Source organism: Podarcis gaigeae (assembly GCF_964106915.1).
Source record: "Podarcis gaigeae genome assembly, chromosome: 6".
In the NCBI taxonomy this organism is placed as follows: Eukaryota; Metazoa; Chordata; class Lepidosauria; order Squamata; family Lacertidae; genus Podarcis; species Podarcis gaigeae.
This window is the reverse complement of record NC_139682.1, coordinates 36,038,263-36,065,028: the sequence shown is the minus strand read 5'-3', so window position 1 is coordinate 36,065,028 and position 26,766 is coordinate 36,038,263. Positions and strand designations below refer to the sequence as shown.

The window sequence follows — 26,766 nt, the reverse complement described above, 5'->3', positions numbered from 1 at the left end:
CTTAACCCCTTGGAGAAATAAGTTTCCTGCAGCAACATGTATTGTAGAAGGATGTTATGCTATAGTTTACTTTAGACAAACAGAGGTCCTTTTCTTGCAGGAGTCTTTCAGGAGTTGGGAAACATGCTTTTTTCTTTCTCACCCCATGGATAAATAAAACCTAGTGTATTTTTTATCTCTGTTGGAAGCCGCCCAGAGTGGCTGGGGAAACCCAGCCAGATGGGCGGGGTACAAATAATAAATTATTATATTATATTATTATTATAACCTAATCTCAAAACACTTCTCAGCTAAAGTGACATTCTTCCTCCCCTGGGGCAAGATTCTGCTTTATTGCCATTGTGTCATTTTTTATTTCTGCCTGCTGAGGAGATGACGCTGTGAATGGTACAAATAGCAACTATTATTCACAAAGCCTTTGGAGATCTCCATGTTAAGGGAGCAGCTGGTACAGTTCGCAGATTGGAGCAGCAATGTTTGGCTCTTTGCCTGCCTCTGAAGTAAACAGAAGAGTAAGAACGTTGGTTTCCTCCGCAGTTCCTGGCACAACTGTGGCCATAAATACTGACAATGAATTTGCAGCTAGGGGATAACCAAAGTGGTGCAGCTCTGTGTAACTCTCAGAAGTCCTTCTTGAGGAAGAATTCCCTAAAGGTTGTGGCTGTTTTCTTTCATTCTAGTGTAGTCTTACTGCTGTTGGTGCTGGCGGCACATATGCAGTTCCTTTTCTTGGATCGTGAACTGCTGCCATAATTGGTAATTTCAAAGTACAAAAGACTCAAGTTCACATCCAGAACAGCTGTGACCCATTACAAACCAGTAGCACGGTCAGGGCTGCTAGTGGTACTCCAACATGCATCTGGAAGTCCACGTCTTCCCACCCATGACATTTTCCTCTCCAAGCCTTCTCTATGCACCAGAGTGAGAGGATCCTGCTCGCAGAGCTCCATCTTACTGTAGCAAAATGCAAGGAACATGGTCGTACCTGCTGCCTCACCTTGCCTAAAGAAGCCAGCCAAACTGGCTGAAACTGCAATTCTAAGAAGGTCTGCTCAGAAGTAAGGCTTACTGAATTCAGTGGAGCTTACTCTGAGATAAAGGTTTAGGGCTGCAGCCTTAGTTTCGCTGTGGTCTAAACCACTGAGCCTCTTGGGCTTGCTGATCAGAAAGTCAGTGGTTCGAATGCCCGCAATGGAGTGAGCTCCCATTGCTCTGTCCCAGCTCCTGCCAACCTAGCAGTTCGAAAGCACGCCAGTGCAAATAAAAAAATAGGTACCGCTGTGGCGGGAAGGTAAACGGTGTTTCCGTGCGCTCTGGTTTCCATCATGGTGTCCCGTTGCACCAGAAGTGGTTTAGTCATGCTGGCCACATGACCCGGAAAGCTGTCTGTGGACAAACGCCGGCTCCCTCTGCCTGAAAGCAAGATGAGCGCCACAACCCCAGAGTCGCCTTTGACTGGACTTAACCGTCCAGGGGTCCTTTACCTTTATAGACTACCCAGCTCATTCCTTCAGGGAACTCAAGGCAAGGCACATGGTTCTATTTCCATTTTATCCTCCCAGCAAACCTGTGTGACAGGTTAGACTGAGAGATAGCAACTGGCCTAAAGAGGAGCTTTGTGGCTAAGTGGATGTTGGGACTCTGATGCTGAGACCACTCTTGCTAGGAATGTTGCAAGCTAAAAAAAAAAAAAAAAAAAAAAAAAAGTTTATGGGAAGCTATGTTTGGCAAGTTCCAAGTCTATTAAATTCAACACAAGTGATCTGTAGCACTTGGGAGTACAGCAGTGTGCAAAGCAAGGAAGAGTTACAATAGATTGTTTTCTACTTTTTAAATTACATATTGTTGCATTAATAGAGGCAGATAACTTGGTTTATCTTCTGTAAACATAGGCAAGGCATTTTAAAAGGCAGTAATGCATTGCTTGTTCCACAGCAATGGATTTTGGAAGCCTATTGTGTTACGGCAAGAGAACCCATGAGGAGTTTTCAATTAGTTAGGAAAATCGTATTTTAAAAATATAAAGTCTAGTGCCTTCTATATAAATTCTCTGATCGGGATTAAAAAAAAATAATTAAGAGAATGCCATTGCTGTTCTCAAGCAACGCAAAATTCATCCAACAGATGGCACCATCTACAGTTGCATGCTCAATAGTTGCATGCTCAATAGTATTTGAGGGTTGCTAATTTGGGGGTTCCTGTTCCATGACAAGAGGTATAAAATGCACTTGAGTTCCGATTGATGTGTATAAAATCAATCGTTTCTCCCACATCTCCCCAGAGCCTGCTTTTTCTATCTGCAAAAAGAAGCTGGCCACTGTTTTATTTAGCAGTAGGGGTTAGGAGGCCAGGGGGACAAAGCCGTTAAAGTAGGATAACCCTGCCAACTTTCTCACCTTTTGCATTAGGGGAAAAAAAACCCATTTCCATGTTCCCACCAATGCTTCATTCTTATTGCAATTTGCTCCTTGCTCCTCCCTTCTTACCTGTGAACCACAGAATCGCTAGCTCTGAAAGGAATGCACAAGGTCAGTCAACATGAGAAACAAAGCAGCTGTAGTGAGGTGATAAAAGAGTTGTCGGCCTGCCACTATCAGAATAGGCTGGCCCATGGTGTCAGATCGCAGGACTGTTAGCTTTTAATTTTTAAAAAGTCTTTACATGTTTAGAAAGTGTAGCCTCCCTTTCCCCCCCAATGGCAGGTGGTACACATGGGAGTCCTGGGCAATCTCCTATCCAGTGTTTGAAACTCTCCTATCCAGTGTTTGAAACTCTAGGCACATTTTGTGAAAGGGAATTTAATTAGTGTGAGCAGTTTCTGAGCTCTGGACTCAAAGATTTCAGATTAAAACTGCAGAATGGAAGGAAAGGAGGACCTTTTTCTGCCTCCCCACTACTCTTATGAAAGACTGGAGAAGAGACCCTCTTAAGAATATTAGGGGGGTGGGAAGGGGAAGGACTAGACCATGTGAAAAATGAACATAATATTTTAACTACAGTTCATTCACTTTCAGCTTTGTGTTCTTGTTACTAAAAAAGCATGCCTAGACATTCTGTTGTTGCGCCTATAACCTCTGTTTAAGGTGCCATTGAGCTCCGAGCTTTCATATCTCAGTTTCTAACACTGCTCCTATCCCAGCACTGGGAAAAGAGCTTAAATGGAACACCTTCCCCCCTGCTCTGCTAGCTTTCCACCTACTTTTTAAAAAAATAGTCCAACTATCTGGACTCTGAAGCGAAGGAGTTCATCATTCTAAGACCTAATACCCACCAATAAAGGTAAAGGGACCCCTGACCATTAGGTCCAGTTGTGGCGGACTCTGGGGTTGTGGCACTCATCTCTCTTTATTGGCCGAGGGAGCCAGCATACAGCTTCTGGGTCATGTGGCCTGCATGACTAAGCCACTTCTGGCAAACCAGAGCAGCACATGGAAATGCCGTTTACTGTCCTGCCGGAGCGGTACCTATTTACCTGCACTTTGACGTGCTTTTGAACTGCTAGGTTAGCAGGAGCAGGGACTGAACAACGGGAGCTCACCCTGTTGCAGGATTTGAACCACTGACCTTCTGATTGGCAAGTCCTAGGCTCTGTGGTTTAACCCACAGTGCCACCTGCATTCCAAAACCCACCAATAACCCTTGTATTAATAGATTTGCCCAAAGATAAGGAGCTGAGTTGCTACACTTTATGGAATTGTGAGGAAGAAGGTAACAAGACAGATACGATGAAGCAGCTGAGAAACTTCCAACACAGGTTGACTGCCCTAGTGATGCTCAGCAGAATTAACACAGCTTCATACAGTTCAGTGTGCAGATGGACAGCCATATAGCATCCACAACAAAAGAGTCGAGCTCAAGTTTGAATTAATTTAATGAAGTGAGAATACAGTATTGCCAAAAACACAAGGCACTGCTGCTCCAAAGAGAAGCAAAGATTATTTCTGACCACTACAGAGCGCAGCTCCTTAATGCGAATACAGGAGGCCATTTTGGCAAGACTTACCCCGCTTGCTTTAGCACATTTGTGGAGAGAAGCCAGTGCATTCATTTGTAAACCAGAGGCAGACTCCACATTCTCAGACTGCAATATTCAGAAATTTGTAAGAACAGGAAGACAAAAGGGTAAGCACTGGTGAATCTGTACAAAGCACTGAAGAGTAGGATTAGTATAAAATGGGAGCAAAGAACAATACAGAGTTAGTTCAAGTACACTGCCTGCCCAATACAAAAAGGACATTGTTTATAAGGAGGATTCAGAAAGACACCTCTGGCCCTTGAGAAAGCTGGAAAAGGCAGCCTGGACATGCAGCACAGGAAGAGACCGTGTAGATGCCTATATTGTGTATCCCAGGAAGTTTTACTGCGCAGAGGGATGAAGGACATAGCCAGCATGTTAAATTTTTTATTCTAGATAGAGCTAATAGCTCCACCTCTCCACCTTGACCCCATCTGTGGGGTGCATGGAAAGGGAAAGATACACTTCAGACAGCACAGTCACATCATCTGCCAATGCACCCCTTTTACAGGAGGGGGCAACCTTTGCGCTTTTTGTTCTTCCTGACTTGCAAGGCGGCTCGAGTTGCCATTTCAAACACTTCCCGCACGCCGTCCTTCGTCTTGGCTGAGCACTCAAGGTAGCCAAAAGCATTGATCCTGTTTGCCATGTCTCTCCCTTCCTCTGGTTTCACTGGCTCCTTGCGAAGACAAAGAAAAAATATTAATCCAAATTAATGAAACCTCTGCAATGCTCCATTTAAGGAAGAACTCGAGTTAGCACAGGTGTAACACCCTATCCTGGCCGAGAAAAGCAGCACAGCTCCTCGCAGAAATATGGGTGGCCATTTTGGCAAGACTGAAAGGCCATTCTCAGATGAAATGGGGGGGGGGGGGAGAGGACGGTCCACGTATAGAAAGAGCCAGCAAAGCCTTTTCCATGCTCAGATATATACTCAGTGTTTGGAAGGCCAGAGGGCTGGACAGTGCAAATTCTGGGGCAGGGGCAGTGCTGTGGCCCCATTGGCGCTTTCTATATGTGGACCCCCATTCACACAACACTTGAAGCAGATTTTAGCATCCTTCCTAGAGTCATACAGGGTAAGATGGGGCTTAATCTTTGTACCTGAGAACTTTGTGGTTCATCTATCTGCCCCAAGCCATCTGGATGCAAGGGAGAGAGGACAGCGAACATGTACACGTCTTAGCAAAATTTGTTATGGGCTTCTGCAGTGATCAGATCTCCTCTGGACCACTAGTCCATGCTACACCCTGCAGGACACTGCCCCATCATTATTCTGCAATCTCTGCCATCTACCTTTATGGTGTCTCTGTCTTGCCCTGGTGCTAGGCTTGTGGTCCTACTGAAAAGATCAGGGAGTCCCTCCCAAACCAGGCTCTGACTCCACTGTAGGTCTTCTGTATCTCATAGGGCTTCAGGAACCCTGCTTCCAAGCAGTAGTTTTCAATCTTTAAAGAGATGAGGTCCAACTTTAACTCCAGACCCATCATCATCATCTTCTTGTTACAGTACAAACTGCCTCTTCCCTCCCACCCCAAAATCCTTTAATCCACTTCTGGGTCTTAACCAAAGATATTGCCAAATTCAGAATTAGGAAGATTGGTGTTCGTTTAGTTTTTAATTCCTTCAGCTCAAAATTCCCAGCATGAACCCACTCTGAAGTTTAGTTCACAATGGTTTCACCATCAGGTAAAACAACAGAGCAAGGAATCTTACACTCTATACATGCCAGCCCACCCTTTCCCCTTTGGGCTGCATATACACCAAATGTTTAAAGCACATTCCATTCTCTCCCCCCCCCCAAAAAAAGGAAATTGGGGGGACTATAGTTCACCCTTACAAAACTACATTTCCCTGCACCCTTAACCTACAATTCCCATTATTCTTTTTTTTTGGGGGGGTGCTTTAAATACATGTCCTGCATGTAGACCAACACTTCCAAAAGTAGGAACACCGAGTGTCAGTAGGAGAGACTTTTATCATTACAGTGGTACCTCGGGTTAAGTACTTAATTCGTTCTGGAGGTCCGTTCTTAACCTGAGGTACCACTTTAGCTAATGGGGCCTCACGCTGCCGCAGCACCGCCGGAACACAATTTCTGTTCTCATCCTGAAGCAAAGTTCTTAACCTGAGGTACTATTTCTGAGTTAGCGGTCTCTAACCTGAAGCGTCTGTAACCTGAGCTACCTCTGTACAGCCTGAATGTTTGATAACGCTCAATAGCAGTGAGCTATGTGAGTTTTAACTGCCAATACCTCTGCCTGGAAGAGATCTTACTGACTCTGCTCAGAGGCAGCTTCACCACCAGTCCTCCCCTTCTGCAATGGTTACTGTGTTGGGGAAAGTGGAAGTCGCCGCAACTTCCCATGGACTTTCTTGTAAAAGCCCTGAATATCCTCCCAAGAATTATGAGGAATGTCAGAACTGATTAAGAGCACCATTGGAGAAGGGCACTATCTTCCAGGTGGACCAAAGATTTAGAGCATATGGCTGCAATATCAAGAAATAAGGTAACATGAAATGAAAGATGGTAGTATCAGAGTTGTAGAGTTGGAAGGTACCCTGAGGGTCATCTAGTCCCAACGCTCCGCAATGCAGAAACTCAACTAAATCCATACATAATATTCCAGAATCAAGACGCTTGCATCAACCTCCTAAAAGCAACCCAACATCTTTCTAGGAGTGCTCCACTAAAGAGCAAATTATTATTCACAAGACATTTTGTTCTCTTAATCACCATTATAATATGAGATGGGAAACTTGGGGGGGGGGGTGAAGTTAGTATAACAATTCAAGTACATTCTAGTTTTGAAATAATATTCTGATCTCCCAGAAAGAAAAGTGATTCCCTAAATTTATTGTGTGAAAAATCCAAAGCATTTACAAGTTTCACCTAATACTTCAGTGTAATATTTTAAATAAGATGCATATTGCATCACACATTGTATGGAGTAGAGCACAGATCCATGTATACTATTTAATTGTGTTAACTATCTAATTCTTTTTTTACACACTTTTAAGTTTTTTATTTACTTTTGAAGATTTCTCACGTGATCCTGCTTGGAATAAGGCTCCCTAGTTACAGAGTTTCAGAATACACACTTGTTTTATCCGGAAATCTTCAGTTATCTCACCCATTTTAAGGGGTATTGGATGATGTGCAGTTTAGAAAAGGATAGGAGGGATATAGATTCTCCCCAAGAGCACTTTACTGCATAGCAGCAGCCATCAGTAATTCTGGTATGAAGAGTTCTCCAAGCTGTGGCAACAGTGGCTGCTGGTCTAAAGCCTTCCCAGAAACATCACAATGACAACATTACACAACATTATGTAAAGCAGGTGAATTATTTCTTGCTACAAAAACTCAACAAGCTTTTTTTTAAAAAAAAAAAAAAATACAACAGGCTCCTCCTACCTGTTTCATCTTTGCCAGTTCCCTGCGGGTGTGATCATCATTCCGCAAGTCCTTCTTGTTCCCCACAAGGATGATGGGCACATTAGGGCAGAAGTGTTTCACTTCAGGTGTCCATTTCTCTGGGATGTTTTCTAGAAAGGCCAATCACATTCTCATGAACCAGGTCAGGCCATGAAATAAAAGCCCTCCTCCCAATGAAGGACAGATTCACAGGTATAATAATCCCATGGCACTTAAAAAGGAAGCTGTTTGAGACCTCTTCAAGACAGGCCATCCCCAGATCCAGTTCGTTGCCAATAGCAAGACTGGATACAATGAGAGTCCTATTTCCAGAGCCCTGGCCAGCGCATGGCTGAGAGCCTGCTCTCCCTACCACACCCTGTAGCAGCTGAAAGGGAACACTGAACTCCCTATGCCAATGAAAGAAATAAAGTGACTGGGAATATGGGAAAGCTCTCTTCACACAAATCCCAGAGCCACAGCAAAAAATCCCTGGAGACGTGAGCAAAGATCAGTTTCAGAGAGACAGAACACCACACAGAAGGAGCTGTGCAGAAAAGTTCAAAGCGTCTCCCAGCGCGCACACTTCCCTGCAGAATCCAGCTATGACAAATACTGTCATCATTATTAAGTCTACAGCGCTAGCAGATGCCCAAGGAGTCAACACAGTTTAGTAGTTGTGTAAGGCCCAGTTAACTGTTTGCCCTCAAATGCAGAGGCAGGATCCTATCATCATCCTCCAGCCAACAAGATGCTGTTTAACACAGAACTGCTCTAACATGGGCCTTGCTGGTTATATCCTGCATCATCTGCCAAATCCATACACATATCTAGGTGTAGAGGCTGTTTGAAAGTGCCATTACCTGGAGTTTTAGAGGCAAAGTGTTATCTGTTAAAATGTGACAATACTGCGGTCCATAAAGTCCTATGAATAAATTCATAGTTAGAAATAGTGCTCCTGATTCTTGATTGTGCATTCGAAAGCAGTGGTTACTGGAATAAGGTTTCCCCTTTTTCAAGTGAGAAAAATATTCCAAGCAGCCAAACGTGTTTGAAAAGCCCCTAGGTAACAGGGCAAGGCAGCTGCTTCATGTATAGACCAGTAGGCCTTTATTTATTACCTACTTATCTCATTTTTAACTTGTCCATGATCAAACAAGGTGGGGTACCTCAAACAATATAAAATAAAACCAGTGACAATTTCAACAAAATTATTAACACATGAATCAGCCAGTATAATCTCTGTTCTTCCTTGTTTGTTCTACAGAGATCCAAACTCAAATCCAGGTCTTTCATGGGGGGTGGGGTGGGGAGACAGGCCAGGGGTTCCCCACCACCGATCTTGCTCAATGTCTGCTGGCTCTCCAGCAATGTATTTTCCATCTACTGCCACTGACCATTTTAATTGAAGACACCAGAAATTAGACTTACAGTCACCTACTAAAAAAAATGTGCTCTACATTGAGCTATGGCACTTCCCTTAACATTCTTAGACCACTGCAACAGTTGTGGAAAATCCTGGGAACTGTAGTTTAAGGGTGCTGGGAAATGTAGCTCTGCAAGCAACCTCCTAACAACTCTAAGCACCCTTAATAAACTACAGTTCCTATGATTATTTGCAGGAGGCTATGATCCTTAAAGTGTGCTTTAAATATCTGGTGTGAATGTGACCAATGTTTCCCAAAATAGCCATTGCTTATCTGAATCCTGCAGGGACTGGAAGAATCACTACTTTGAAAGCTAAATTAGGTGTTTCAGCTTTCCCAACCCACCCGCCCACAGAGTTCCCTTGTATCCTGTGGGTGTGACCATGAGCCAGCAAATGGGCAGTATCACATGCCCTGTGTCCTCACTGCCTCTTACCTCAAGCCTAGGGTGCCTTACCTAAGCTGTCTGGACTATCAATGGAAAAGCACATGAGGATAACATCTGTGTCTGGATAAGAGAGGGGCCGTAGCCTGTCATAGTCTTCCTGCCCAGCCGTGTCCCAAAGGGCCAGCTCCACCTGGAGAGACAGAAGGAAGTTTATATCAGTGAGCAGCAGCAGCAATACCACTCTGGATAAGAAATAAAAGCAAACAGGAACACAGACCCCTTTTTCTTTCTCTCCCCATAGTACATCTTGGTTAAGAGGCAGCTTTAAAGGCAACCTGGCACAACATCTACCCTAATTAAACTGCCTGAGCCCAGGAATTGATTATGGCCATTATCCAGTGTGTTTTATAGGACTGCAGCGCTACCCTCAAGGGTGCCACCAAACGGTGTCAGATGATCATGAAGCTGTCAGGAGAGGCCAGGTCTAAACACAGCTCACAGCAACATCCCTCCTAACCAACGTGGGACGGTCAGTTACAAGATGTGCAGACTCACAGAGATAACAGCATGACATTGATAGCACTTTAGAACAGTTCTACTGAAGTTACTGTAAACCTTTATTGAGTATTTATGATATGGACAGTACACAGCTTGACCCAAAGGGAAAACCTAACTTGAGGCGGGAGTGGGGATGAATAGGATGAAATTAGGGTTTTGGCAACAGGTGACAGAGGTGGGCAGGAACATTTTAAAGGGATTGGTGTCAGAAGGAGCAGCATGAAGTTCAGCACTCAGGGATGAACTGCAACAGAAACTGATGTGATATTTCGTTGGGGTTAAAAGCATATGTACGCTCAAAGGTGCACCTGCTAGCAGAGAGAGTTACCTGTTTCCCATCTACTTCAATGTCAGCAATGTAGTTTTCGAAGACGGTTGGCACATAGACCTCTGGGAATTGGTCCTTACTGAACACAATCAGCAGGCAGGTCTTCCCGCAAGCACCATCTCCAACAATCACCAGCTTTTTCCGAATCGCTGCCATGCCTGCAGAAAAAGAAGGCTAGATATGAAACACAGATCACGAAGACGCTGGAATCCTACAACAGGGATGGACAAAAAGTAGTTTGGGATCTACTAGTAAATTTCTTGGTGATTTGCAGGGTATTGGCAAACGTTTCTGACTCCCCATTTTTTTAATGATAAGCAACAGCAAAACAACTTTTTCTGCCCAAATTAGGCTGCTAAAATAAAGATAAGCTACTAACCAGGAGTGGACTTTCATGTGATGGGTTGGCGGCCTCAATTCTGTTCCAATACTGGAGGTAAATTCCTCAGCTTAGAATAAGCTCAGAGGCACCTTGTTCTTTAATTCTAACTGATTGTCTTTTGCACTTAGCTCTGATGGGTAAATCTTAAGGCTCTAATAAAAACCCAAAGCAGATTGGACAAACCCCAAGCCTGCTCACCCTTATGCAACTGGATAGCTGATAACTCCTCCTTGCAGGCAAGGAATATTCTGTGCCAAATATAGGGCAACTCTTTATCAAGAAAAACGAAATCCTGCAATCACAATGAATTATGAAAAAGCAAACAAGTAATCAGGCGCTATAGCACCCTTATATTTCAGAGTGGCCTGAAAATCCCTCCTGCTACCATGCAGCATAAGGATGTTCATTTTAAAATGTCACAAGTACTTTCCTGATCACCTCACAATTCAAAAAAAGCCACGCTTTTCTTTGACTGTCTCACTGACTTCACTTGCAAGAACATGGCTGGGCTACATTTCAGAACAGATGTATAGATTAGCTACAAAAACCACAAAAATGTCACTGCACACCAGACTTTCTGCGAGTTTCAATCCAGCGGAAGTTATTTTAGAAACCATAAAGTGCGCCTGGAGAGCACAGTGATGCAACAGAAACCACACTCAACATGAATAAGCATTTATACTCGAGAAAGGTCCAGCTGAAAATTTCAAAATATTTAGACGGCAATATTGTGCAAGCAAGGAAAAACAATTATCCTTATGACTTATAACATGTATCACTGCCTTTGCTGGACAAACACTGTGAATATTATATATTACTGCCCAGCCCTTCCCCAGCTTCAAATTTTTGAAGCTGCCCTCATTCATGAGGTTTTTTGGGGGAGGGGGTGCTCTAATATGTAGTTTCAACCCAAAATCTGCACCTAATGGATTTTGGGGTATTATGCTAAAGGCACTGGTGGACTGTGCTGGGGAGTGAGGGGAGTAGAGAGGAGAACTTTGCTGTTTGGAGCAGAGCCAACAAAGGGATTCCATGGGGAATTCCAAGGGATGTGTGTAAGCACATTCACAGCACAGGAAGCTGCAGCCAGATCTCCTCTAGCAACATTTCACCCTGCATATATAAGCAATGCTCCAAGATAGAGCTGGTGTGGGCTCCGAGCACAAGGATAGCCAGAAGTCATTCTGAAGGCTGGAAGTCCTGCACAAAGTTTTGTCCGCACTCTTGCCTTACAAACCAAGAAAATCACACAGGTGTCTAAATTAGGCACCTGTAAACAGAAGGGAGATCAGTGATGCAGCAGAACACCTGCCATGTAATGAAAAATCAGGTTAAAAAAGGCGAAAACACCTGGGATATGAATGTTTTAGAGGCTCGGCATTTGAAATTCAAAGAACTATAGTGCTCGATTTGTCTGCTGGATTAAATACTCTTGCAACAGAAGCCAGTGTACTTCCCTGGCAATTACACACACAAACCCCAACAGAAACTCCTACAACACATGGAAAAGTACCAAGTATAATCAAGACTTGTGTCATAAATAGATTAACTAATTAGATTCAGCTTCAAAAAGCAAGGTGAAGTCCTCATCCATTTGTTCAGCAGGTGAGCAATAAGCATTACTCCTACTCTGCCCGAAGCCAAGCTTACTATCAAGGTTGCATCTGGAACATTTTGCCATAAACCTAGACCTCCAGAATACGTGCAGCATTGCACTCCTTTCTCAGCTGCCAGACTTCTCAGGGGCAGCAGCTATATAACTTTGATAATCTCTGGGGTTAAGACGACTGTGCTGTTTAGCATTCTGACAGAGGATGGAGTGTTAACAGGGCTGAATTTAAGACTTTCTAGAGTCCTCAATTCTTCAGAATTAATACCTCGATTCAGCCAGCAGACACAGAATATGTCAGGAGTGAATGCCTTGTCACAAGACTTGCTAATTTGGAACAAACCCTGCCTGATGTATAGATGTCACAAGCCCTAACGCAGGACTATACAGTCTAGAGGTAATGATTTACACAAAGGCACAAGCATCAACCCACATGAAGGGGGGAAACACACCCAATTCGAGGTTGTTTAAAAAATAAAACTAAACCTGAATATAGTATTCAACTATCTGAGACATTTCTCCAGCTCCCCAGTCATGAAACTATTACTGTAATTGTTGGTTGGCATCTGTCAGTCTCAGGATACAGTGGAAGAGTGTGCCTTCAGGGGTGGAGTCAAACTGTTGGAGCGCTACAGCGCCTGCTGTGGCTGTAGACCGATATGGGAGAGACATGTTTTGTTGCAGCTGGGGCAGATGAAGGCATCCAGTTGTGCTGATGCAGATGTGCCATGGTATTTCTTCTCTCTGTGCTCCTCCCAGCAGTCATTCCTCCTCCTCTGGTCACTGCTATGGATATACAACCTGACTGTCTCCAGGTTTTTTTGTGTGTGTCATTTACAAACAACATTTCTTGGGTAGGAACCTGTCACAATTTTGTCTTGGAATGGAGACATTGCCTGGTTCAACAGACCCCCATCACTCCTTGAATGGATGTACACACCATCTGCAGTCAAGCTGAAGGCATAGGAGAGTAACAGGGAGAAGAATATGCCCAAGAGTGTTGGGGCAAGAACACAGCCCTGTTGCACACTGCTCTTTATAGGGAAGGCATCCAAGGAAGAGCCGTAATGTTGTTGTTGTTTAGTTGTTTAGTCGTGTCCAACTCTTCATGACCCCATGGACCAGAGCACGCCAGGCACTCCTGTCTTTCACTGCCTCCCGCAGTTTGGTCAAACTCATGTTTGTAGCTTCAAGAACACTGTCCAACCATCTCGTCCTCTGTCGTCCCCTTCTCCTTGTGCCCTCCATCTTTCCCAACATCAGGGTCTTCTCCAGGGAGTCTTCTCTTCTCATGAGGTTGCCAAAGTATCGGAGCCTCAGCTTCACGATCTGTCCTTCCAGTGAGCACTCAGGGCAGATTTCCTTCAGAATGGAATGCCTTTATACAAATCTATGGTGACACCACACTTGGAATATTGTGTACAATTCTGGTTGTCCTTTATCTCAAAAGGGTGCTATAGAATCAGAAAAGGACAAGAGATGATCTGGGGCTAGAGTTAATTCCTGGGGAGTGAGAAAGGTTACGTCTAAGGCTTTTTAGTAGTCTTGTTTTTTTGTTTTTTTGAAAGACAAGAGGAGGATACGCTTGACATTTATATACATGTTTTAAGTTTACTAACTCTATTTATATTTTCCCCAACAACAAAATGTTTTCTGGATGGCTTCCAATAAAGGAAAAACAAATGCATATAAAAATAAAAACGAAACCAATAACCATAAAATCTAAGAACATAAAACCAGCAGCCAGAGGATAAAAGCAACGTAACAAAAACTCACAGCAATACCATAATTCTGAAAGTTTTAAAATGTGTGATAATATCGAGTCATAAAATCGACACTGAAGCTAAAAAGGTTTAAGAGCCTGATAAAATAGAAAGACCTTCACCTAGTGATGAAACACTGACATAGCTGTCGGGTGAGCCAAGCAAGCATTGTGTGGAGAAAGCACATAGAGAATAGACATTTTGTTCTCCCCTCTCTCCTAATACTAGAACCCGGGGCCAGCCAATGAAGCTCAGTGGTGAGAGATTCAAGACAAGAAAAGAGAGGCACACAGCACAGAACTAGACAATGGAACTCTCCACCACAAGATGGCTTTCCTACAATCAAGTGGTATACAAATTTTCATAAATATATCATAAACCCAAATAAAGTACCTCCAAGCAGGGATATTCCTAGATTATGCAACACCCTATTCGTACCTTGGCCCTGATTCATGTTATCTACTGTATCATGACTGGATAGATCTGTAATGTTGCTTTCACAGTGTGGCATATTAATATCTGCCTTTACACTATTTTGCCTTGACAAATCAATTCAACACAAGTTGTTCTAGGGTGCAAAAAACACACAACCCCCCCCTCTGCTAAGATCTCAGGAAAGACCAGAACTTTATGTGTTTGTTCTAAATAACAGCATTTTGCCATAATTCTTGCATAACAGGCTTTACTTTAACTGATGTGATTCAAATTAGGACAATCTCTTGTGTCCTTTTTTAAAACAAACAAACAAACATACATACATACATACATACATACATACATGCTTCTGTATGTGGTGGGGAGAATTAGCATGTAGACAACTATACAAACATGAATAAGTCGTCTGAGGTACAATGGGGAGAAACAGATGCAGGTACTGTTCACAACACTTCACCTGACTACTTTGAACCCATAAACATTGAATGGAAGGAGGAGACTTCCAAGTGTGAGGGTTGGCTAAAAGAGGGAAGACTTGAAAAAGTCAGAGCATATCCATATTGATAAGCAGCTTGTTCTCGGAGACAACGCCAACAGGAGCTAAATATTTTATTCATCACATTCAGCCTGCAGTCAGTGGATAAAACAGATGGGATCATCGCTCTTAAGATACTGCCAGTTAAATGTGGAGAATTGAATATCAGTCCTTTCCATCCAGCCTACTGCAAGAAATTATGCCATAGATGGGTCTGACATTTGTCATCCATACAACACTTTTATTGAGCAAAGTGTTTTATAAACCTCATTTCATTCGTCCTCAGCTGGCCTTTCAGGGGGGTTATTTACATTTTATGGTTTAAAAATGCAAGCAACTTTATTGCTCAACCACTGGTCTTTACAATAATAAAAATAATAAAAGCACAGTTTGGAGCACACAACATAAAGCCTTCTTAAAAACTCATAAAAACCAGTAGTCCATTGTAATACATACGAAGGAAAATTATGGACATGGCCGTGGCTACAGCAGAGAATCTATGACTACCCTTGGGACTTGAATCTGAATCTTCAGTGATCCAATTTATTGGAGGTTTGAAAGCAGAGGTTGGATGGCCATGTGCCAGGGATTCTTTAGTTGTGCTTCCTACAAGGGGTTGGACTAGATGACCCCTGGGGTTCCTTACAACTCTACAATTCTTTTATTCTATTAATTTTAGAGATACTGTATAGGAATGGGTAAGATGTTTAGAATAGTTGATCTATTAAAATATTCATTTTAAAAAGTGTGCCATATATATATAAGCAGTGAAACACATATCAAACACCTAATGTAGATGCAATGACAAAAATGTTTTAACTTGCCTTTTGGAGGGTAAGCGGGAGAGCGCCAAACAGAATACATCTTAACACTGTGAGGTTACCTTTTGTGGCTTGGGGTGGGGGGGTTGGACAGCTCTGGCAAACGTAGGTGATATGTTGCCATAGGAACTCATTGTTAAATCACTGTCCTGAATGACTAGGCAATAATTGAAAGCAGGCAAGAGGCATGTCTCTCTCCTCACCCCTTAGCTACAGAGGATGTCATCTAGCGGCTTTGAAGTGTGTGTTTAAGTAAGCACAGCCTGCAGTTAGGAATTCTGGATTCTAGAAACACAGGGTGCTGGCAGTCTCCTTCAAGATCTGGTGTGGGAGCAGTGGGGTGGTGAAGTGCTCGAGCTTTGTGCTTCTACCCATGCTCAACTTGTGCACATGCAAACATTACAAAGATCTCCTTCCTTTCCTTCATTTTGTTTGACCCCAGTTTTTTACAATCCAACCCACCCACCCAACCAACCATATACAGTGGTACCTCGGGTTAAGTACTTAATTCGTTCCAGAGGTCCGTTCTTAACCTGAAACTGTTCTTAACCTGAAGCACCACTTTAGCTAATGGGGCCTCCTGCTGCTGCCGTGCCGCCAGAGCACGATTTCTGTTCTCATCCTGAAGCAAAGTTCTTAACCCGAGGTAATATTTCTGGGTTAGCAGAGTCTGTAACCTGAAGCATCTGTAACCCGAGGTACCACTGTATATGGGCAGCCATATAAATTTTATTAATTACTTACGACTGCTAAAATGAGCTGCTATCTTCCTGGCGCCTCCTTTAAGGTACATACAGAACAGAACTAGGCCTCCCTAGAGGTAAATAACAAATCCCCCAAATAGTGATATAGTGGCATTGATTTGCTAGCCTCTTTTTTCTTAGCTCATGATCCACAGTGCAAATGAAGCAAATTGTATTTGTAGGTCTCTCGCTGCTTATTTTTTGCACACATGGAATGTGGGAAGCACCCTTGGGTTGCTAAGGGAAACCACCATGTCTGAACATTTTGTTGGTTAGCATAAGGTTACCAGATTTTTTTCAATGAATCCGGGGACACTTTCAATGAAGCCTAGGACCCTCGTACCTACGGGACCACCTCTCCAGGTATGCCCCACGGAGGACCTTAAGGTCCATATATAGCAACACTCTAGAGGTCCCAGGCCCTAAGGAAGTTAGATTAGCCTCAACCAGAGCCAGGGCCTTCTCAGCACTGGCTCCGGCCTGGTGGAACGCTCTGTCTCTTGAGACCAGGGCTCTGCGGGATCTGATCTCTTTCTGCAGGGCCTGTAAGACAGAGTTGTTCCACCTGGCCTTTGGCTCAGAATCAGTTTGATTCCCTCCCCCTCTTTCTTTTTCCTTTCTCCTCCTATGAAGAGATTGCTCCCTAATTGTTTTAATGTTGTATCTTAATCTTTTAAATTGTATTTTAATCAACTTGGTTTTTTTTTTATTGGTTGTTAGTCACCCTAAGCCCGGTCTTGGCTGGGGAGGGTGGGGTATAAATAAAAATATATTATTATTATTTTCAACTTCAATTGATTTTGTATGGGGACTGGTTTGTAAATCCGGGGACGTCTGGGAACCTTAGGTTAGCATTTATAAGAATACTTGGAGCCAAGATACTGGGGCCTTTGACTGGCACACTCATAAGACTACTCCTTCACAGCAGCTATGGGACTGAACCAGAAGGGAAGCACATAAATCAAGGATTGGAAATTTATGAGTCTGTTCAAGCTGGAGTATGGGGTGGCTTAAGGGGTAACAAAGAGTCATCTCGAATGAACTCTATGTAAGTTTCTTTGACGTTTTCAGCAATCATATATCTGTGATTTGGTATAAAACATTGGCCAGAGGTTGAAGACAAATGTCTTTGTTACTGATAACTTATATATTCCTTCACATTCTTAGCCCCATACCTGGTGTTGCGGGAAGGGAGAGACAAACTGGGTGAAGAGCTAAAGATCTGTCTTGCTGACAGATTGCTCTAATAGAAGGCACAGCCAAAAGATGGATTATAAGAAATGTAGTTAATTGCATATGGGTTCTACAGTGCAATATGCATCTAATTAAGGTAAAGAGACCCCTTGACCATTAGGTCCAGTTGTGACCGACTCTGGGGTTGCAGCGCTCATCTCGCTTTATTGGCCGAGGGAGCCAGCGTACAGCTTCCAGGTCATGTGACCAGCATGACTAAGCCGCTTCAGGCGAACCAGAGCAGCACACAGAAACGCCGTTTACCTTCCCGCCGGAACGGTACCTATTTATCTACTTGCACTTTGACGTGCTTTTGAACTGCTAGGTTGGCAGGAGCTGGGACCGAGTAACGAGAGCTCACCCCGTTGTGGGGATTCAAACCGCCGACTTTCTGATCAGCAAGTCCTAGGCTCTGTGGTTTAACCCACAGCGCCACCTGCGCCCCTTATGCATCTAATTAGAGGCTAATAAAAGAGCATGACACAGTGAGAAAGAGGAAATCAAGGAATAAAAGGTTAGCAAGTGCAGGAATGACATGAACCTTCACCAAAGAAAAACTGGGCAAATCTTAACTCATCTTCCTGATGGGTTTTCAAACCTAATCACATTCGTTGTTGTTGTTGTTTAGTTGTTTAGTCGTGTCCAACTCTTCGTGACCCCATGGACCAGAGCATGCCAGGCACTCCTGTCTTCCACTGCCTCCCACAGTTTCGTCAAACTCATGCTGGTTGCTTCGAGAACACTGTCACATTCTTTAGTCAAGACTACTGTCCTCATGCTATCAGTGACAACATAATCATGTTGCAGAATATGATTGCTATAGTGTCTCCAGAGACCGTTAACACTTTTTTTGGGGGGGGCAAGGGTCACATTCACCCTTACCCACCTCTCCAAGGGCTACATGCCGGTGGGAAAGGATCAGAGCAAAATAAAAATAAAAATAAGTGGGATCACAAGTCCATGACCAGGAAGAAAATAAATATTCATTCATGATTGATTCATGGTTTTATACACCCCAAAGGCAGGCAGAAAAATTATACAGCAATTAACCAATCATGCTTCAGAAAAAAAGAAGATTTTATTCACTTTGTGTTGAATCTATTAAAAAATGGAAGAAGGCACCCATATCGCAGTGGACTCGGGAACATTGATTAATATAGGAGCGCCCAAGCCACATTCACTCAGTGCTGCAAAGTTGATAACTGGAAACAATCCAACTCAGATTCCAACACTGTAATTGACTGTGTACGCTTGTACGCATTGTGAAATGCCAGCCAGCCTTGAGATAAGCCAAATTTGAACAATTCCACCCCTAGAGATTCTGTTACCTAGGTTCTGTTTATAAAGAGATGGCCTTATCTACAAAAGAGGAATTCCCAGTTATATATAACTGAAGATAGATAATAAAGATACTCCACAAAGCTGATATCTTAAATTGTCATTGCCTTCTATCCTGCAGACACAATATGTTGGTTTTCAACACACTTAAGGAGCATTAAACAGTAGATCTGAATAACATTATCAACACTTAGTGTTTTATATAGCACTCTACAGCACGCAAAGTACTTCATCATATACAAAATTTCAATAACTGTTACAGACAACCCTGTGAAGCATGGCATTTAGCTTGCTTCATGTGTGCAAGGGGTTCCACATGAAGAAATAAACAGCAAGACTGTACTGCTGGCCCTGCTCCCAAATGTGGCTTCTCCCAACCCCATCTCTGACATCAGCACATTAGGTATGGACATCTCAGCTCAGGAATCCACACCTAACACATGCATGTTTGGAAGAGGCAATGGGTTCACCCTTTTTACACATGGACTCCCTTTCCATGCTACTCACATGAAGGAACGTTTGAAGACTGTCCAGAAACGTCAACTGGTCCAAAAACGTATCAGCAAAGCAAGCACACATAAGATCACACTCCAACAACCCAGTTCATCCTTACAGTGCTTAAAGAGATATAGCAGCTACCAATTCATTCCTGGAAATAATTCCAAAGTGCCTGGCTTGGTCTACAACACCAAAATGATCTGGGAACAGAGGAAGCTCCAAGTATAGGCTCAGCATTGCCAATTATCTAGCAGTAAGTTTGGGGATTTCACGAAGCCCATTCCTACGTGATAATGGAGGGTCAATGAACCTGCAAAGGATGTGCTCTGCCACTCAGCTATTACCTCAAGATATGCGAAATATTAACCACCCTGGCTGTTAATATCATCTTCAAAGCGTCTCTCCACCTTCTGTGGTGCAGCAAGAAATGCGTGGAAGGGCTTTTTCAGTTATGGCACCTAAAGCCATTTCAAACAAATACAGTGGTACGTTGGTTCTCAAACTTAATCCGTTCCAGAAGTCTGTTCCAAAACCAAAGCATTCCAAAAGCAAGGTGCGCTTTCCCATAGAAAGTAATGCAAAATAGATTAATCTGAACCTGACCTTTTTTAAAAATTTATTTTTATTAAGATTTTCAGTTAAACAGAAAACAGAAAACAAACCAGAACAATCAAAAACTAAAACACTCTTAACAATCATTCTTTGGTACCATCATCTTATTTACATTGCGTTGGATCACGCCTCGACTTCCTTCCTATCCCGTTGCGGTTTTCTTGGTATACTTCTACTCTTACAGTTTCTGTTCCAATTATGTACACGTCACAAGGTTTATGTTAAGCCTACTGTAGTTTTTAAATTTCTACAATTACTTTCAATATATATCACAAATTTACTCCATTCTTCAATAAACTTTGTACCTTTTTGGTGTCTAATTTTATGTGTCATTCTTGCTAATTCTGCGTATTCAAATAATTTTACTTGCCAATCCATAACTGTAGGGATCTCTGCTGATTTCCATTTTTGAGCTATCAATACCCTGGCCGCCACCGTCGCATATGGAACCTGACTTTCAAAAACAACCTCTAAAACAGCAATTTAACATGAATTTTACTATCTAATGAGACCATTGATCCATAAGATGAAAGCAATGAGCAATGTACTGCAGTCACACAATCATTCAGGAGCTGAACTGGGTTCCACGCAGTCACAGAAATGAAACAAAAAAGCCGCAAAAATGCAAAAAAATAGCAAAAACAGACAGACCTCAGAGTAACACTCAAATCGGAAGCATAACACTCAAATCGGAGCACATTCGGCTTCCAAAAAAAGTTCACAAACTGGAAAACTTCTGGGTTTGCAATGTTTGGGTTCCAAGTTGTTTGAGTACCAAGGCGTTTGAGAACCAAGGTACCACTGTATTGCCATCCGTGTATTTAAGATGGAGTCTGAGAGAAAGTGGTACTGTATACCTAAGCTGACCTACTGGAGTTCATGATACTGGAGGCAACTAGGAGAGCTGTTTTGTATAAAAAGAGTGTCACACTAGGACCTGCTGTGTAATTCTCTGGGGGACCTTGGGCAGTCTCTTTCTCTCTTTCTCTCCTGTCTCACAGGGGGTGTTGCAGAGTTAAAGATTAAAGCTTAGGAGGACCATGCCCAGCGCCCTGAGCTCAATACCATCTGAACCAAGGATAGCCTGGTTTACGGTTCAGCCTCTTAACCTCTGCGCCATACACCAGTTCGTGTTTCAAAACAATTAAAACCTGCAACATTATCACAATAACTCTGCACTATCACAGTTAGTGATAGTTAGTAAGCAGCACAGTGTTCTAAACTTGTGTGCCAGACATTCAGAGGTGTGACCCAAACTGCGGAAAGGGAAATAAAAGTAAGATATAGCAAAACAAGTCAGAGGAACTGGCATTCTAAGGTCAAGATGGTCCCTGCTATTGGGACTCTTTGTTCCTTTTATTACTATTATTGAAGGGAAGTAGCCTATGTTTGTATTTCATCTGTCAGTGCAAGGCCCCGTTTTCCCTGCTGTCACCTTATCTTAAACACAGAGCAAAGGGAATTTGGGAATGTGAAGCATTCTCTTGCAACACCAGAAAGGAGAATTTGGAAAGAGCAGTCAATGCTTTCAAGTCTGCCTGTTACTCGGAACTATATATTTGGGGAGGTAGGTCAGGGAAAAAAAAGGTTTTGCGTATATTACAAAAGGTCAGCAATTGCAAAACAAAACTGGCCGAATGCAACCTAGGTCAAGAGCCCAGTTATGAGAGACATGCATTGCAATCCATCTGCATGCAACACACCCTATGCTTTGAGAAGGGTGTAGACTACACTCTTTGCCAACCTAGTGCTCTCTAGATATATTGCACAAGAACTCCCATCAGCCCCTGCCAAAGTGGTAGTAGCCAGCAGCAAGTTATTCTAAGGAGAGACCTTCATTTGAAGGACCAGGAAGCCACGCTGGAAAGACAAGAATTCCACCCAACACACTGGAGAGTCACAAGCAAGGTAGCAAAGTGTGTAGGTTTATCTGCTCTCTTATCAAAGTCTCCCACCACTTACTTGCCAGCTGCTAAAGCCAAGAATTCCTGGCTGTGCAAACCACACCTATTCATATGCCATGCATTATGCCGCTCTCAATTCAAAATTACGACTGGCCAAATTCTGTTTTTGCTCACTCACCAGAGTTTCAAATGATGCTGCAAAAAATGTCTAGACATTAAGGTGCACCTTTGAAAACTAATAAAATAGCAGCTGGGGCAGAGGGAAAGGAAATTTTTAACCCTTCTCAGCCTGTTGTGGTCCTAAGAAAAATCAATCCAAGTTTATTTATATTGGAAGTGAAGCCTCCCCTGCTGCTCAAACACACTCACAACATTTAAAAATATTCACATTAATTGCATTCAAACAATTACCATTGCATCTAGTTTGACCCTAAGAATGTACCTAAATGCATGATTTCATAATAACTGCTCTGAAATGTGCAACAAAGTAGTGTTTACTGACATATATGTGTGTGTGTATACACACACACACACACACACATCACATTCTATATTCCAGCCATATTTCCCAGTTATAAATCAAGAGCTTCTCAACATGGCCTTGTAAAAGTTTCCACTCAATAATTAAACACTTAATGCAAGATTACTCATCCCACTGAAGCATTAATGCATGACAGTGATGCAAGTCACTACTTGTTGAGTTCATCAGGTCAATAATAGAAACCAACCAAGGTTCACAAAGAGTAGGAGACGCCCTTAAGCAAGACTTTTTTTTTACAAGCGGTGGTGGAGAATGTGATTAAGCACTTGCCTGCAGTTTATTTCGTTGCTAACATAGTAGCAGAAGAAATCTTTACAAGATTAAACATTTAGCATGATGACGAGACGAACTCTGTGCAATATACTCATATGTTGCTATGGGAATGCTGGTTTATCCTGAGAAGGGTAATAATCTACTACCAATACATTTTGCACTGATAGTCCAGCAGTGGGGAACCTCCAGCCCATAGGCATAATCTGGCCTGCCGCCTTTTCCTTTCAGCCCACCGGCATTGTCACAGAAGACCACACCTATTAAACAGGCCGAGATGGCAACAGTTTTGATCCACTTTTTAATATAACATTTATCTCAAATCTGTGCAATCTGTGTACACATCAGCAATGACCCACATTAGTTAGAAACTATGATGACAACCTAATGACTTACCTGGTAGCCACAGGTGACTAGGAATTTTATGCAGCCAAGTGAGCAGGCTGGTAGAGGAAAGATGGACTGCTCCATTCCTCCTCTACCAACCTACTTGGTTTCCATGTTATCCATGGAAGAAGAAAAGCCTCTTCGTCCTCTACCAGCATGGAAACCCAGTGGTCAAGCAGATAAGGAACAAAGCTTCTGCTCATTTCACTCACAAACCTGCCTACTCCCTACCAACCCCCTCTCCTCCCCATTTACACCTCACCAATGCCCTCCCTTTAAACCTTGCCAAACTCACCCTTACATCTCACCCAAACTGTGGCCTGCTCACCTTACAATTCGCCCAAACCCTGGCACAGGCGAGTCACAGAGGATCAGGCTGGGCTAGCTCTCCAGTAAGCATTCTGCTCTGCTGCCACTTCCCTTCTCTCTGCCTCCAGCATTGCTGAAGCCGAAATAGCGGTGTCAGTTTGAGGGGGAAGAGAGAAGGACAGTTGCTAGAGAGCTGCTCTGGCTTGTTCTGGCTACTCAGCTGGGCTGCCTACCTGCTCATTCAGGCCATTGCCACGTTGCAGTTCATGTGGACTGAAGCCTGACGACATCCTTACACTTCTATTTATATAGAAAAATGTACAAGGCTGCATAAGGGTGCACATCATTTGGAACTAGGCAAACAGCTTTTGAAAAGGGAGGGAATTGAGACCAGCAGAGCTGCCAAATCAGCCTCAGAGCCCAAAACCAGGGTGATGGGTGGTGTGAAAGCTGCCTGGCAAATCTAACAGGAAAATTATTGAAATATACTCAGAGTCGCAAAGTGATTTCATGCTCTTTATTCAGCTCATAGTGGTGAGGAGGAATGAATGAATGTCCCCTCAAGGTATCTGCTTTATATACATTATTTACACAATGGGCTGCACATGATTGGCTAATTCCGGAATTCTACTGTAAGCCAATCAGGTTGTGGATTCACTTAAATCTGGAGCATGATTGGGTGGTTCCTGCCAACCAATCATACTGCTGCATTGTTCTAGGACCAATCCGACTGCTGCATTCTGAATCCTATTGTTCTAGGACCAATCAGACTGCTGCCTTTTGGATCCTATTGTTCTAGGACCAATCAGACTGCTGCAGTTTGGATCCTATTCGACTCAGTACATAACACCCCTCCCCTCTAAGTTCCAGTCCTGCCCGGGAGGTCGCATTCATAGTCCTCAAGGTACGCTGGCGGCCTACGTGTCCGTTGCGGCCTGTGGTGTTCCCTGGTCCGGTGTTCAGGTTCTGGCTCGTGTTCCAAGGATGCTGGCTGTGATGGGGCTGTTTGGTCTGGCGCAACCGGCTCGCTCAGTCGTGGTTCTGGTTCCGGTGTCCTTTCGGCCTCACGGGTCCTCTCTGTATTTACTGATTCTGCCTCTCCTGCTGGCCCCTGCTGCTCTATGGGCCTCACTGCCCCACTGTTCCCTTGGGACTCCTCTGCCCTTTCCTCCTCCTGGGTTTCTCCCGGGAATCGTCGCCGTATCTGGTCGCAGTGGCGGCGCCAGCATTGCCCTCCATCCGTTAGCACCTCGTACGACACAGGGCCAGTGACCCTGGTGACTGTGGCGGGTACCCATGCTGGGCCTGCCCCAAAATTCTTTGCGTACACTGGGTCCTGGGCCTCGAAGGTCCGGGGGTTCCTGCCTTCCCCCACCACTACCTCATCCTGAGCTCTATCGGGGTGAAGGCGGTCCAATCTGATTGCAAGGCGCCGACCCATTAGTTCAGCGGGGCTCCGGCCAGTCGTTGAGCTGGGGGTGCTGTGCTGTGCTAGGAGGAATGTGGCAAGGCGGTACTCCCAATCCCCTTGCGTCATGCGGCGAAGGGTGTCCTTGGTGGTCCGCACCATGCGTTCTGCTTGGCCATTGGTGGCAGGGTGGAATGGCGCCGAACGGATGTGGCGGATGGCGTTCTGCGCTGTGAAGGTTTGGAATTCTCCTGACGTAAATGCAGTCCCGTTGTCTGAGACGAGAGTGTCAGGGAGCCCGTGGGTTGCAAACAGCCTGCGTAGTACCCGGATGGCTGCGGACGTAGAAGTGGACGGTACCAGTGCGACTTCCAGCCATTTGGTGTAGGAGTCCACCACTATGAAGAATGTTTTCCCCTGAAAGGGGCCAGCGAAGTCCACATGCAGGCGTGACCATGGTGCTCGGGCGGACTCCCAGGACTGGACTGGGGCCCTTGGGGGATCTGGGCGGGATTCTTGGCAGGCCTGGCAGTGTTTGACCCAGGCCTCTATCTCTCCGTCGATCCCCGGCCACCACACATAACTCCTGGCAAGGGCCTTCATTCTTACTACCCCTGGGTGTGTCTCATGTAGGGCTGTGAGGACCCTTTTGCGGAGGGGCTGGGGAACAACGACCCTGCTTCCCCATAAAAGGCACCCCTTGTGGGCCGACAGTTCATGTTTGCGGGTTGTGTAGCCAGCGAATTCTGGCCCAGGCCTGCTGCTGGGCCATCCCCTCCACACCCAGTCCAGGACCCGGGAGATGACCCTATCTTTCTTGGAGTGGTGTGCAACTTCTTGTGCCTGAATGGGGCGGTCGGGAAGCAGCTCCAGGCTCATAACCTCTTGTGCAGGTGCTGGGTCGGGGCCTGTTTCCGGTAGTGGTAGCCTGCTGAGGGCGTCCGCATGGCCCATCGCCTTCCCCGGGCGGTGAATCAGCGCATACTGGTAGCTGGCAAGGAAAATTGACCACCTGAGGACACGAGGAGACAGCACTTGGGGGGTCTGCTTTTCGGGGGCAAACAAGCCAAGCAACGGTTTGTGGTCAGTCACCACGGTGAAGGGCCGCCCGTACAAGAAATCATGGAATTTTTTTACTCCCTTCACAATTGCCAGACCCTCCTTGTCGATTTGTGAGTAGTTCCGCTCGGTTGCGTTGAGTGTCTGGGAAAAGTATGCCACCGGTACCTCTCTCCCATCCGGGAGTTGGTGTCCCAGGACAGCGCCAATGCCATAGGGCGAGGCGTCGCATGCTACCACCACCGGCAGCCTCTCGTCAAAGTGTGCCAAGACCGAGTTTGAGACAAGCAAGTCCTTGACTGCCTGGAATGCGGCCTCCTGGCGCTGGCCCCACACCCAAGGGGCCCGCTTGTCCAGGAGTCTGTGTAGGGGCTCCGCTACCGCCGCCTTGTGGGGAAGGAAGGAATGGTAAAAGTTCAATAGTCCCAAGAAGGCCTGAAGTTCAGTCTTGCTCTTGGGCGCTGGGGCATCACAAATGGCCCATACCTTGTCCCCAGTCGGGTGGACCCCTTCTGCGTCCACCATAAATCCCAGAAAGTCCACCTGAGGCACTCCTAGTAGACATTTTTCCCGCTTCACCTTGAGACCCGCTGTCTGGAAACGGTGCAGAACGGTGTGGAGGCGGTCCTCAAACTCCTCTGGTGTGGGCCCGGCAATCAACACATCATCGAAGAAGGGGGTGACGCCAGGAATCCCTTTAAGGAGCGAGTCCATTAGATTCTGGAATATGCCTGGTGCCACGCTGACACCGAATTGCAGCCGCTTTACCCTGAACGCTCCTCTGTGCG

At 44.5% G+C, this 26,766-nt stretch overlaps 1 protein-coding gene across 4 annotated transcripts in view; it reads right to left on the bottom strand.

Annotated features, from left to right (window-relative positions):
* Nucleotides 1-3,853: 3,853 nt before the first annotated feature.
* Nucleotides 3,854-26,766, bottom strand: part of RHOC (ras homolog family member C) — a 34,901-nt gene continuing 11,988 nt past the window's right edge. For 2 of the 4 annotated variants that reach the window (XM_083745447.1, XM_083745448.1), the window contains exons 2-5: nucleotides 10,132-10,289; nucleotides 9,315-9,435; nucleotides 7,431-7,561; nucleotides 3,854-4,694 (exon numbers count right to left, since the gene is read on the bottom strand). In XM_083745447.1, coding sequence (XP_083601573.1) covers nucleotides 4,521-4,694; nucleotides 7,431-7,561; nucleotides 9,315-9,435; nucleotides 10,132-10,287 — 582 coding nt within the window. In that variant the 5' untranslated portion in view covers nucleotides 10,288-10,289 and the 3' untranslated portion in view covers nucleotides 3,854-4,520. Of the gene's footprint in view, nucleotides 4,695-7,430; nucleotides 7,562-9,314; nucleotides 9,436-10,131; nucleotides 10,290-10,510; nucleotides 11,484-15,679; nucleotides 15,778-26,766 lie in introns of those variants that run through there. The other 2 variants (XM_083745446.1, XM_083745449.1) reach the window with 2 other exon arrangements.